This window comes from Lithobates pipiens, unplaced genomic scaffold (assembly GCF_037356315.1).
Source record: "Lithobates pipiens isolate NorthernLeopardFrog02 unplaced genomic scaffold, aLitPip1_a1.2 Scaffold_18, whole genome shotgun sequence".
In the NCBI taxonomy this organism is placed as follows: Eukaryota; Metazoa; Chordata; class Amphibia; order Anura; family Ranidae; genus Lithobates; species Lithobates pipiens.
The window spans coordinates 616,573,204-616,586,465 of NW_027507758.1; the positions used below are offsets into that span (position 1 = coordinate 616,573,204).

Below are 13,262 nucleotides of genomic sequence, written 5' to 3' on the forward strand. Positions count from 1 at the left end.
GGCAATGCCATAGTCTAGGTTTCACATCAAGATGAGGCTGCCATCAACAAGACAGATTTGGACAATGCCATATTGTGGGGTTCCCATCAAGAAGAGGTAGACATCAATAAGATGGGCATTGGCCATGCCCTAGTGTAGGTTCAGATGAGGCAGATGTCAATATGGTGGACTTTTGCCCTGCTGCAGTGCAGGATTGACATCCAGGTAAGGTAACCCATCAATAAGATGGACATTGGCCATGCCCTAGTGTAGGACTCACATCCAGATAAGCAAGCCATCAATAAAAACATGTTGGTCATGCCACCAGGTTTAAAATACAGATAAGCCAGCCGTTAGTAAGACAGCCAAGTCCTGTAGTGTAAGGTTCACGTCCAGATAAGACAGCCATCACTGAGATAATATCCTGGCTATGCCATAGCGAGTAAAATAAAAAGGGTGGGAGCCCAAAAAGTGGTGCAGCCAGCACATCTAAGGACTTGTAAGTTGCAATATATGGCATGTCTCAGATAGGCTTTATACACACTGAGATGTGATAGTTGCATGACCTGCAGCAAAATAAAAATAACTCACAGCTCACGAGTGTGCACAGCAGAGCCTTACATTTTGTATAAAGCGATGTAAACCTTTGCACTTTATCATTTCATGCCGGTATGCGCTTTCGGGAGCTGGGTGAAAGCACAGGATTACCATGCTGAGGTCAGGCAGAAAAATGTCCAGCCTTAGGGGCTCTTTCAGCTTTGTTACCCAGCTCCAGAGTCAGCTTCACAAGCTAAACCTAGAGTCAAAAAAAGAAGCCCTTCACAAGCAAAGAAACGTTTAAATTACCGCAGTAGGCCCGCTGTGACTTACATACAGCTTGCTGTTCCACTTTTGCATGCTTCCATCAGCCCATAAAATGCCTTCGCAGAGTTTGGATACCACTTTGGGGGGCAAAAAAAGGACCCACCTATAATACAGCCCATGGGTTTCTATTTTTCTGGCCACAAAATGTATTCCCTCTAAATATCTCTGCCATATCCCCTATAAGACTTACACTGCAGCCGCCCGCCGCCTGGGTCGTCCTCCAGGAGTCACCTCCACCTTCTCCGGCTCGGGCTCAGGCACCACCCCTCTGCTCTCCTCTTCCAACTTCTTTGCCATCGCCATTGCCAACAGCTCTGCCTTGGACTTACGGCCCCGTTTTTTCGGTACTTTGGCGGGAGGCGTGAGAAAGGCATCAGCGGCAGGTCCGTTCCCCACAGGCAGAGACACAGACTCAGGTGGAGGCGTCTGTCCCTCTGCTGAACCCCCATGCACTGTACCGGAAGGTGGAGCTGGGAAACCTTCACCGATGGAAGCTTTATCACCGCCATCAGGATGGGAGGGAGCTGTAGAGAGATAGAGAATAAACAGTAAGTCCATCGAGAACTGAATTTTCCAATTCTGGGATTAGTTCTCCAGTGAAATTCTACCTAGAGCAACCTCCCAAAGAAAAAAAAAAAAGAAAAGAAAAAATTAAAACCACACATTAAATCACTTCTTCTGGATTAGTACTACACATGGCTTGAATGGTTACACCAGTGCATCTCCTATTTCCAGCACGCACTCTATGGGTCCTGTCCTCTTCACTCACATTTCTTGAATTGTCACTCCCCAACCCCATAGAGAGAAAGGCTCTGTGTTGGGTTCCTGGCCCATTGCCCACCAGAGCCAGTCAGAGACACAGATAGTCTAGACCAGTGGTCTCCAAACTTTCCAAGCAAAGGACCAGTTTACTGTCCTTCAAACGTTACAGTAGGAAAGCTGGATTGTGGCCAGTGCAGGTAGAAACCGCCTTAGACTTGGTGGTTAGCGGGCGTAAAAAAAAAAAAAAAAAAAAAAAAAAAATTACATAATGCCTGGGGGTAGTGGGAGGCACAGTGCCCCACCTCTGGCGTCAGCGGGAGGCACAGTGCCCCACCTCTGGCGTCAGCGGGAGGCACAGTGCCCCACCTCTGGCGTCAGCGGGACAAAAATACTACCCCATTGTTGGTGTCAGAGGGAGGAATAGTGCCTTAAAGGCCAGATAAAGGCAATCTAAGGGCCACAGTTTGAAGACCACTGGTCTAGACATAGGCCTGGGACACCGCTGGCATTGGATTCCCTTCCTATCCCTAATCCTAAGTAGGAGGAGGCACTGTTTGTGTAGACATAGGGCTAGCACACCACTGGCCATGCTGTCTGTGTTGCGTTTCCCCCCTATTCTCCACCAAAGGTAGTCAAAAGACCCCGATGACAGTGTAGACATAAGACTGGGGGTGCCATCAGCCATGCTGTGTTCTATTCCCTCCATATCCCCCATCCCCCATTCGAGGCAATGGTGGTGTAGACATAGGGCTGGAACACTGCTAGCCATGCTGCCTGTAATGGGTTCCCTGATTAATGCTGATCAAAGGGAGGAAGAGGCACTAATAGTCTAGACATAGAACTGGGGTACTGCTGGCCATGCTGTCTGTGCTGGATTCTCTCCCTATCCTCCACCCATCAGGGGGTAGGCAGAGACATTTATCGTGTAGACCTAGGCCTGGGACACTGACCGCCATGTCATCTCTGTTGGGTCCCCTTCCTATCCCCCACCAGAGGTAGATGGAAATATTTACGATATAAACTTAAAGAGGAAGTAAACCCTGATGAGTTTACTTCCTCTTTCATTCCCTGCAAAGGTAAAGCATAATGGACTACTATGCATCGCATAGTAGTCCATTATGTGTCACTTAACTGACACGGGAGCCAGCGAAGTCACCGCTGTCCCCTGTAGTCCGGCGCATTCCATCTTCTTGGTGGGTCTCGCTGCTCCGCCGCTGTCATTCGGCAAAGCCGCGATGACGTCACTCCCGCGCATGGGAGCCGCCACTCGCGGCATATCGCCGTTGACCGTGGCGCGTTCAGTGCGCCGCTGTCTACGGCGCATGCGCCGTAGACAGCGGTGCCGGTCTTTCAGCAAATATCTCCTAAACCGTGTGGGTTTAGGAGATATTTCTCGGACCTACAGGTAAGCCTTAAACTAGGCTTACCTGTAGGTCAAAGTTGGTTGTAAGGGTTTACAACCACTTTAAGACTGGAACACCACCAGCCATGATGCCAGTATTTGATTCCAGTAGGAGACCTTTATGGTGTAGACATAAGAATGAGACACCACCAGCCATGCTTTCTGAATTTGCGTCATCCCCATCTCCTTCCTTAGTTATGAGGAGATATTCAAGTGTAGACTGGGACACCACCAGCCACCCTGCCTGTGTTGGGTTCCTTCCCCATCCAACCCCTAGAGAAGAGCAGAAACATTTATGACATAGATCAGGGCTGTCAAACTTAATTTTATTGCATGCCTGCATCAGTATTATGGTTGCCCTCAAAGGGCCAGTTGTATCTGCAAGACTAGATGCCCTGAGCATCCCACCCTTCATTACATCAGAAGTCAAAAGTCCCCCACCCTACATCACAGTGCACCCCCCTAAATCTTGTGCTGCTACTGGGAACAAGCTGGGGGCAGAGTTGGGAAGCAGAAAGTTCCTGGGTCTAGAGGAGGTGCAGAGGAAGGCAGAAGTCAGCTGCCAGAGTCTGATGGATGCGGAGACAAGGGGGTGCTGTGGCTGTACAGAGAGGTGCAGGATCTGTAGTATTTCTGTCGTCCTCTCTACTGCTGACTGTGGGAATGGGGAGCAAAGCTGAGCCTCTCTGCGGCTGCATGGAGAAGAACAGGATCTGGGAAAGGAGTTCTGTCTTCCTCTCTGCTGCTGAGACAAGGTGTGGGTGGAGAATCTTATTTGTAATGGTCAGCATTTCTCCTGTTCTGCAGGACAGGCAAATGGCAGGTATTAGGACAGGGCAAATGGCAGGTATTAGGACAGGGCAAATGGCAGGTATTAGGACAGGGCAAATGGCAGGTATTAGGACAGGGCAAATGGCAGGTATTAGGACAGGGCAAATGGCAGGTATTAGGACAGGGCAAATGGCAGGTATTAGGACAGGGCAAAGGAAGTGCAGTACAGAAGAGATAGTCTTGAACCAATACCCTTGGGTATATGAGGCAAGTGTGCCAACCATTACACATGATTTGCAGAAAGAATCCAGATGTCTAATAACATTTCTTCTAATACAATATACGTAGGAACAAAAAATATCATGCCTGCCTCTATCACTGGATAACAGGAAAAATTGCAACTGTGGGTGTGAGAGCAGTGAGAGCAATGAGAGCAGAAGCGAGGTCTTCTTCTACGGGCACAGCAAATCGAGGAGACACAAAGTCTTCTACGGGGACAGCAAAAGCGAGAAGACGCAAGGTCTTCTCCTACGGGCACAGCAAAATCGAGGAGACGCAAGGTCTTCTCCTAGGGGCAAAGCAATTTGAGGAGAAGACCTTGCTTCTTCTATAGGGAAAGTGAACGAGAAAAAGCGAGGACTTCTCCTCGATCCCTGTCCCCGCAGGAGAAGACTACGCTTCTCCTCGATCCCTGTCCCCGCAGGAGAAGACTACGCTTCTTCTCGATCACTGTGCCCGCAGGAGAAGACTACGCTTCTCCTCGATCACTGTGCCCGCAGGAGAAGACTACGCTTCTCCTCAATCACTGTGCCCGCAGGAGAAGACTACGCTTCTCCTCGATCCCTGTGCCCGCAGGAGAACACTACGCTTCTCCTCGATCCCTGTGCCCGCAGGAGAACACTACGCTTCTCCTCGATCCCTGTGCCCGCAGGAGAACACTACGCTTCTCCTCGATCCCTGTGCCCGCAGGAGAACACTACGCTACTCCTCGATCCCTGTGCCCGCAGGAGAACACTACGCTTCTCCTCGATCACTGTGCCCGCAGGAGAACACTACGCTTCTCCTCGATCACTGTGCCCGCAGGAGAACACTACGCTTCTCCTCGATCACTGTGCCCGCAGGAGAACACTACGCTTCTCCTCGATCACTGTGCCCGCAGGAGAACACTACGCTTCTCCTCGATCACTGTGCCCGCAGGAGAACACTACGCTTCTCCTCGATCACTGTCCCCGCAGGAGAACACTACGCTTCTCCTCGATCCCTGTGCCCGCAGGAGAACACTACGCTTCTCCTCGATCCCTGTGCCCGCAGGAGAACACTACGCTTCTCCTCGATCCCTGTGCCCGCAGGAGAACACTACGCTTCTCCTCGATCCCTGTGCCCGCAGGAGAACACTACGCTTCTCCTCGATCCCTGTCCCAGCAGAACACTACGCTTCTCCTCGATCCCTGTCCCAGCAGGAGAACACTACGCTTCTCCTCGATCCCTGTCCCAGCAGGAGAACACTACGCTTCTCCTCGATCCCTGTCCCAGCAGGAGAACACTACGCTTCTCCTCGATCCCTGTCCCAGCAGGAGAACACTACGCTTCTCCTCGATCCCTGTCCCAGCAGGAGAACACTACGCTTCTCCTCGATCCCTGTGCCCGCAGGAGAACACTACGCTTCTCCTCGATCCCTGTCCCAGCAGAACACTACGCTTCTCCTCGATCCCTGTCCCAGCAGAACACTACGCTTCTCCTCGATCCCTGTCCCAGCAGGAGAACACTACGCTTCTCCTCGATCCCTGTCCCAGCAGGAGAACACTACGCTTCTCCTCGATCCCTGTCCCAGCAGGAGAACACTACGCTTCTCCTCGATCCCTGTCCCAGCAGGAGAACACTACGCTTCTCCTCGATCCCTGTCCCAGCAGGAGAACACTACGCTTCTCCTCGATCCCTGTCCCAGCAGGAGAACACTACGCTTCTCCTCGATCCCTGTCCCAGCAGGAGAACACTACGCTTCTCCTCGATCCCTGTGCCCGCAGGAGAACACTACGCTACTCCTCGATCCCTGTGCCCGCAGGAGAACACTACGCTTCTCCTCGATCACTGTGCCCGCAGGAGAACACTACGCTTCTCCTCGATCACTGTGCCCGCAGGAGAACACTACGCTTCTCCTCGATCACTGTGCCCGCAGGAGAACACTACGCTTCTCCTCGATCACTGTGCCCGCAGGAGAACACTACGCTTCTCCTCGATCACTGTGCCCGCAGGAGAACACTACGCTTCTCCTCGATCACTGTGCCCGCAGGAGAACACTACGCTTCTCCTCGATCACTGTCCCCGCAGGAGAACACTACGCTTCTCCTCGATCCCTGTGCCCGCAGGAGAACACTACGCTTCTCCTCGATCCCTGTGCCCGCAGGAGAACACTACGCTTCTCCTCGATCCCTGTGCCCGCAGGAGAACACTACGCTTCTCCTCGATCCCTGTGCCCGCAGGAGAACACTACGCTTCTCCTCGATCCCTGTCCCAGCAGAACACTACGCTTCTCCTCGATCCCTGTCCCAGCAGGAGAACACTACGCTTCTCCTCGATCCCTGTCCCAGCAGGAGAACACTACGCTTCTCCTCGATCCCTGTCCCAGCAGGAGAACACTACGCTTCTCCTCGATCCCTGTCCCAGCAGGAGAACACTACGCTTCTCCTCGATCCCTGTCCCAGCAGGAGAACACTACGCTTCTCCTCGATCCCTGTGCCCGCAAGAGAACACTACGCTTCTCCTCGATCCCTGTCCCAGCAGAACACTACGCTTCTCCTCGATCCCTGTCCCAGCAGAACACTACGCTTCTCCTCGATCCCTGTCCCAGCAGGAGAACACTACGCTTCTCCTCGATCCCTGTCCCAGCAGGAGAACACTACGCTTCTCCTCGATCCCTGTCCCAGCAGGAGAACACTACGCTTCTCCTCGATCCCTGTCCCAGCAGGAGAACACTACGCTTCTCCTCGATCCCTGTCCCAGCAGGAGAACACTACGCTTCTCCTCGATCCCTGTCCCAGCAGGAGAACACTACGTTTCTCCTCGACCACTGTCCCCGCAGGAGAACACTACGTTTCTCCTCGACCCCTGTCCCTGTAGGAGACCTCCTTTCTGTTCCACCACTGTCCCTGTAGTAGAAGACCTCACTTCTGATCCATTACCATCCCCATAGCAGAAGACCTCGCTTCTTCTTGATCGCTGTCCCCATAGTAGAAGCGAGGTCTTCTGCCACAGGGATGGTAATAGATCAGAAGAGAGGTCTTCTACTACAAGAATGGTGATAGAACAAAAAGGACGTCCTCTACTACAGAAACAGTGATGGATAAAAAACAAGGTCTTCTACTACAGGGACAGGGAAAATGCAGAACCAAGCTCTGCTGCTGCAGGGACAGAGATAGGGCAGAATTGAGATCTTCTGATACCCCAAGCCCAAAAGAATGATGGGACATGTAGTTCTATTAGGGGCATGCACAGGTGCCTTACAGGTCCCTTCCTCACAAATCAGCTGGGAGTTATGGTGTAATGTGTATTAAATGCTGGAAGATTAGTCTCCCATCATGTACTTCAGATTTTTTTTAATACTTTAATTGTATCAGACAAATTACAGTATTAAATAGAAGCACACTAACATCTACATACTCCAGAGCTTCTGCAAGCTAGAATCAGGCTTTTCCCTAGATGGCCCTTAGCCTGATGTAATCATTGTATTGAAATGGTGATCACATGATCAGGAGCCTCTCTGGTTCCCCGTTGTCAGCTGAGACCTGAGCCGTCAGTAACAACCAAGTTTAAACTCTAGCTGCACAAACTGGAAAGGGGAGGAAGACTAGGCCACCAATCCCCATCCCCAAATTGTCTTTGGTGTCACCCCACAGTATAAGGACAATCCTCTCCTGCATTGGCCCCTGTGGTTACCCCAGAGTACAGAGACAACCCTATTTTGCAGCTCACCTGTCCCTTCATCCTGTCCCATCTTGGTGTCCTGTTTGGACGACACCAGGGAGCTCTCAGACGGGGCAGCAGTATCCACCCGGGACAGCACTACGTTGAGCCCCTTTAAGGGGGAGTGTGTGAGGGACACAACGGGCTCCTTCCTGCACCACCTCTTGGCTTGGACAGGGACGGCAGGGGGAGGGGTGGGGTCTTCGTCCCTTTGCTGTACCATGTCCTGTGCACAGTTATCGGGTCCAGAGAGGTCCATTAATCTGGAAGGTTGGTGTTACGTGGCGGGGTCATAGCTTCCTGTGGCGGTGTCACATCTGTGGAGAGAAGAGAGTCACTGAGCACCATCATACAACAACATGGAGGCTGCCACTGCTGAGGACTTCTTCTGCAAATGCCAACTGCCCAGCCGCCATGGCGAGCCACCGGCTTTAATGCTTTTCTGAAGCTCAGACCTGGAATGAGAGCACAAGTCTGAGCTTTCTAATCTGCTCAGCCACACAAAGACAGAGGCAGCCAGGCACACTGGATTTTTTTTTAGAAGGCCATCATCGAGGGCAGCCAGTATGATACGAGCATCAGAACAGGAACTTTCCTACAGCAAAGAGGTAAAAATGCGTCCTCTCCATAATATCCAATGCTGGCAATGATTGGCTGGAGGAAACAAGCAACGCAGTCAGCACCCAGAGGGGGAGGAGCCTCACAAATCCCCGTCATTCCTGCCTCTGCCCACCGAAGCATCCCCTGTCATTCCTGCCTCTGAACACCCAAGCATTCCCGCCCTGTCATTCCTGCCTCTGCCCACCCAAGCATCCCGTGTCATTCCTGCCTCTGCCCACCCAAGCATCCCGTGTCATTCCTGCCTCTGCCCACCCAAGCATCCCGTGTCATTCCTGCCTCTGCCCACCCAAGCATCCCGTGTCATTCCTGCCTCTGCCCACCCAAGCATCCCGTGTCATTCCTGCCTCTGCCCACCCAAGCATCCCGTGTCATTCCTGCCTCTGCCCACCCCAGCTTCCTGTCATTCCTGCCTCTGCCCACCCAAGCATCCCATCATTAGTGCCTCTGCCCACCCAAGCATCCCCTGTCATTCCTGCCTCTGCCCACCCAAGCATCCCCTGTCATTCTTGCCTCTGCCCACCCAAGCATCCCCTGTCATTCTTGCCTCTCTCTGCCCACCCAAGCATCCCCTGTCATTCCTGCCTCTGCCCAACCAAGCATCCCCTGTCATTCCTGCCTCTGCCCACCCCAGCTTCCCGTCTCCTGTCATTCCTGCCTCTGCCCACCCCAGCCTCCCGTCTCCTGTCATACCTGCCTCTGCCCACCCAAGCATCCCCTGTCATTCCTGCCCTGCCCACCCAAGCATCCCCTGTCATTCCTGCCCTGCCCACCCAAGCATCCCCTGCTTCCTGTCATTCCTGCCTCTGCCCACCCAAGCATCCCCCGTCATTCCTGCCTCTGCCCACCCAAGCATCCCCCGTCATTCCTGCCTCTGCCCACCCAAGCATCCCCCGTCATTCCTGCCTCTGCCCACCCAAGCATCCCCCGTCATTCCTGCCTCTGCCCACCCAAGCATCCCCAGTCATTCCTGCCTCTGCCCACCCAAGCATCCCCCGTCATTCCTGCCTCTGCCCACCCAAGCATCCCCCGTCATTCCTGCCTCTGCCCACCCAAGCATCCCCCGTCATTCCTGCCTCTGCCCACCCAAGCATCCCCCGTCATTCCTGCCTCTGCCCACCCAAGCATCCCCCGTCATTCCTGCCTCTGCCCACCCAAGCATCCCCCGTCATTCCTGCCTCTGCCCACCAAAGCATCCCCCGTCATTCCTGCCATGCCCACCCAAGCATCCCCTTCTTCCTGTCATTTCTGCCTCTGCCCCACCACTGCTTCCTTTCATTCCTGCCTCTGCCCACCCTAGCTTCCCGTCTCCTGTCATACCTGCCTCTGCCCACCCCAGCTTCCTGTCTCCTGTCATTCCTGCCTCTGACCACCCCAGCTTCCTGTCATTCCTGCCTCTGCCCACCCAAGCATCCCCTGTCATTCCTGCCCTGCCCACCCAAGTATCCCCTGCTTCCTGTCATTTCTGCCTCTGCCCACCCCCAGCTTCCTGTCATTCGTGCCTCTGCCCACCCCAGCTTCCCGTCTCCTGTCATACCTGCCTCTGCCCACCCCAGCTTCCCACCTCCTGTCATACCTGCCTCTGCCCACCCCAGCTTCCCGTCTCCCGTCATTCCTGCCTCTGCCCACCCCAGCTTCCTGTCATTCCTGCCTCTGCTCACCTCAGCGTCCCCTGCCCACCCCTTCCTCCTGTCATTCCTGCCTCTGGCCACCCTAGCTTACCCTGCCTCTGCCCACCCCAGCTTCCCATCATTCCTGCCTCTGCTCATCTAAGCTTCTGGCTCTGCCCACCCCACTTCTGCCTCCTGTGATTCCTGCCTTTGTCCACCCATGCTTCCAGTCATTCCTGTGTCTACCCACCCACACTTCCCATGCCTCTTGTCATTCTTGCCTCTGCCCACACCAGCTTCCTGTCTTTGCCCACACAAGATTCCTATCAATCTTGACCCTACCTAGGCCAGCTTCCCCTGCTTCCTGTCATTCCTGACTCTGGCCACCCAAGCATCCCCCGTCATTCCTGCCTCTGCCCACCCAAGCATCCCCCGTTATTCCTGCCTCTGCCCACCCAAGCATCCCCCGTCATTCCTGCCTCTGCCCACCCAAGCATCCCCCGTCATTCCTGCCTCTGCCCACCCAAGCATCCCCCGTCATTCCTGCCTCTGCCCACCCAAGCATCCCCTGTCATTCCTGCCATGCCCACCCAAGCATCCCCTGTCATTCCTGCCATGCCCACCCAAGCATGCCCTTCTTCCTGTCATTTCTGCCTCTGCCCACCCCAGCTTCCTGTCATTCCTGCCTCTGCCCACCCCAGCTTCCTGTCTCCTGTCATTCCTGCCTCTGCCCACCCCAGCTTCCTGTCATTCCTGCCCTGCCCACCTAAGTATCCCCTGCTTCCTGTCATTTCTGCCTCTGCCCACCCCAGCTCCCCACCTCCTGTCATACCTGCCTCTGCCCACCCCAGCTTCCCGTCTCCTGTCATTCCTGCCTCTACCCACCCCAGCTTCCTGTCATTCCTGCCTCTGCTAACCTCAGCGTCCCCTGCCCACCCCTTTCTCCTGTCATTCCTGCCTCTGGCCACCCTAGCTTACCCTGCCTCTGCCCACCCCAGCTTCCCATCATTCCTGCCTCTGCTCATCTAAGCTTCTGGCTCTGCCCACCCCACTTCTGCCTCCTGTGATTCCTGCCTTTGTCCACCCATGCTTCCAGTCATTCCTGCGTCTACCCACCCACACTTCCCATGCCTCTTGTCATTCTTGCCTCTGCCCACACCAGCTTCCTGTCTTTGCCCACACAAGATTCCTATCAATCTTGACCCTACCCAGCCCAGCTTCCCCTGCTTCCTGTCATTCCTGACTCTGCCCACCCAAGCCTCCTGTCATTCCTGACTCTGCCCACCCAAGCCTCCTGTCATTCCTGACTCTGCCCATCCCAGCTCTGCTCACCCAAGCCTCCTGTCATTCCTGACTCTACCCACCAACCTAGCTTCCCCTGCCCACCCAATCTTCCAGTCATTTCTGCCTCTGCCCACCCCAGCTTCCTGTCATTCGTGCCTCTGCCCACCTCAGCCTCCTGTCATTCGTGCCTCTGCCCACCCCAGCCTTTTGCTGCTCACCAACCTAGCTTCTCCTGCCCCGTCATCCTTGTCCCTTGCTACACTCCACCCCCCCCCCCCCCCCAACCCCTCCTACAATTCCTGCCTCCCATTGTCCCTACCTCTCACCCCTCGCTGGCCCCCGTCTCTGCTCACCCTGGCCAGCAACCTTGCCTCTCATCGCCTATTTCCACCTGTCATCTCTGCCTGACAACTGTGACTCCAGCAACCTAGGCTTGCCCTGACTATTGCTGTCCATGCCTACTCCCACCGCCTACCAACCCTGCCATCTTGCAGTCTTGCTAGCTCTGCCCCTTGCTGTACCTACTTCCCACTGCCTTCCACCCCTGGCATCTTGCAGTCAGTGCCTGACCCAGGCCTGATTGTCACCACCCCCCCCCCCCCAGCTTCTGCTACATCTTGCCTTCCTTGTCACCCCTGCTTCCCTCCACCCCAACCCTCCTCCAACACACCGAAACGACGTACACAACCACCTCACCGCTCCCGGCCCGATACTCACCTCCTCTCCGCTCACACACCAACACAACACACGTTTAAAGAAGGCGCCGCGGAGCCGCCGACGCACCGAGATGACGCCCGACCACAAACCGCGCCCACCTCCGTCTCATCTACCCGCCCACACCTGTCACCGTCCTGTCACTTGAGCTTCGACAACATGGCCGCCCGCTTCGGCACAGCCAGCCGCCATATTCCTGTTTACCAAGAACGCCGCTGACTGCGCATGACTAGTCTCAGAGCACGGTCAGCCCCGCCCACCCCTGCCGCTGTTGTGTCACATTTTGCTGCCTATCACAGGATGCTGCGGAAGTGACGTTGCCGCCAGAAATTCCAAACACTCCAAACACTCGCGCCGTGCGTTCCAACATAGTTTTGGCAATACAGTTAAGCGAAAGCATCACATAATGTTACGGAAGTGATGTTACACACAACACAAACACTGGGCCGTTCGTTACAACACTAATACTTCCCTTGTTACCTAGTAGGTTTTGCATTGCTGGGACTTGTAGTGCCTATCCTGAGCTACATGCTTCATTGAAGCTCGGGGATAGGGATGAGGACACTGAAAATTGAAGCTCGGGGATAAGGATGACACTGAACATTGAAGCATGTAGCTCAGGATAGGCACTACAAGTCCCAGCAATGTAAAACCTACTAGGTAACAAGGGAAGTATTAGTGTTGTAACGCACGGCCCAGTGTTTGTGTTGTGTGTAACATCACTTCCGTAACATTATGTGATGGTTTCGCTTAACTGTATTGCCGAAACTATGTTGGAACGCACGGCGCGAGTGTTTGGAACGCATCGCGCATGCGCAGTACGCAATTTCTGGCGGCAACGTCACTTCCGCAGCATCCTGTGATAGGCAGCAAAATGTGACACTACACCGCCCCAGGCCATCATGTGGTGGTGGTGGTGTAACGACATATTCGGCGACCCATCGCAGTTTGATATGGAAGTGATGTTCCGTCGTCGCCATCTTGCTACACCCAGCACTCGTCCACAGTAAGGGTACACTAAGAAGGGGCCAGTTTAATGTTCTTCAGACTTGGGGGGGAGGCAGGATTGTGGCCATTGTGAGTAGAAAATGTCCTGATGTCAGTGGGAAAAAGCAATGTCCCATATTTGGTGTCAGTCAGAGGCATTGTGCACCATCATTGATGTCATTGGGAGTTTTCATGCCCCATTATTGGTTTCATTGGGCCAAATTGTTGGTATTATTGGGAGGAATTGTGTCAGTGGACCCAATTGTTGGTGTCTTTGGGAGGAACTATGCTCCATCGTTGGTGCCATTGGT

The 13,262-nt window shown here is 54.1% G+C and overlaps 1 protein-coding gene across 1 annotated transcript in view; it reads right to left on the reverse strand.

Annotated features, from left to right (window-relative positions):
• The window catches only part of GTF3C2 (general transcription factor IIIC subunit 2), a 51,880-nt gene extending 39,802 nt beyond the window's left edge, over positions 1–12,078 (reverse strand). The window contains 3 exon segments of the mRNA XM_077485247.1: positions 1,034–1,367; positions 7,748–8,055; positions 11,968–12,078. Coding sequence (XP_077341373.1) covers positions 1,034–1,367; positions 7,748–7,997 — 584 coding nt within the window. The 5' untranslated portion in view covers positions 7,998–8,055; positions 11,968–12,078.
• Between the last annotated feature and the right edge of the window lie 1,184 nt (positions 12,079–13,262).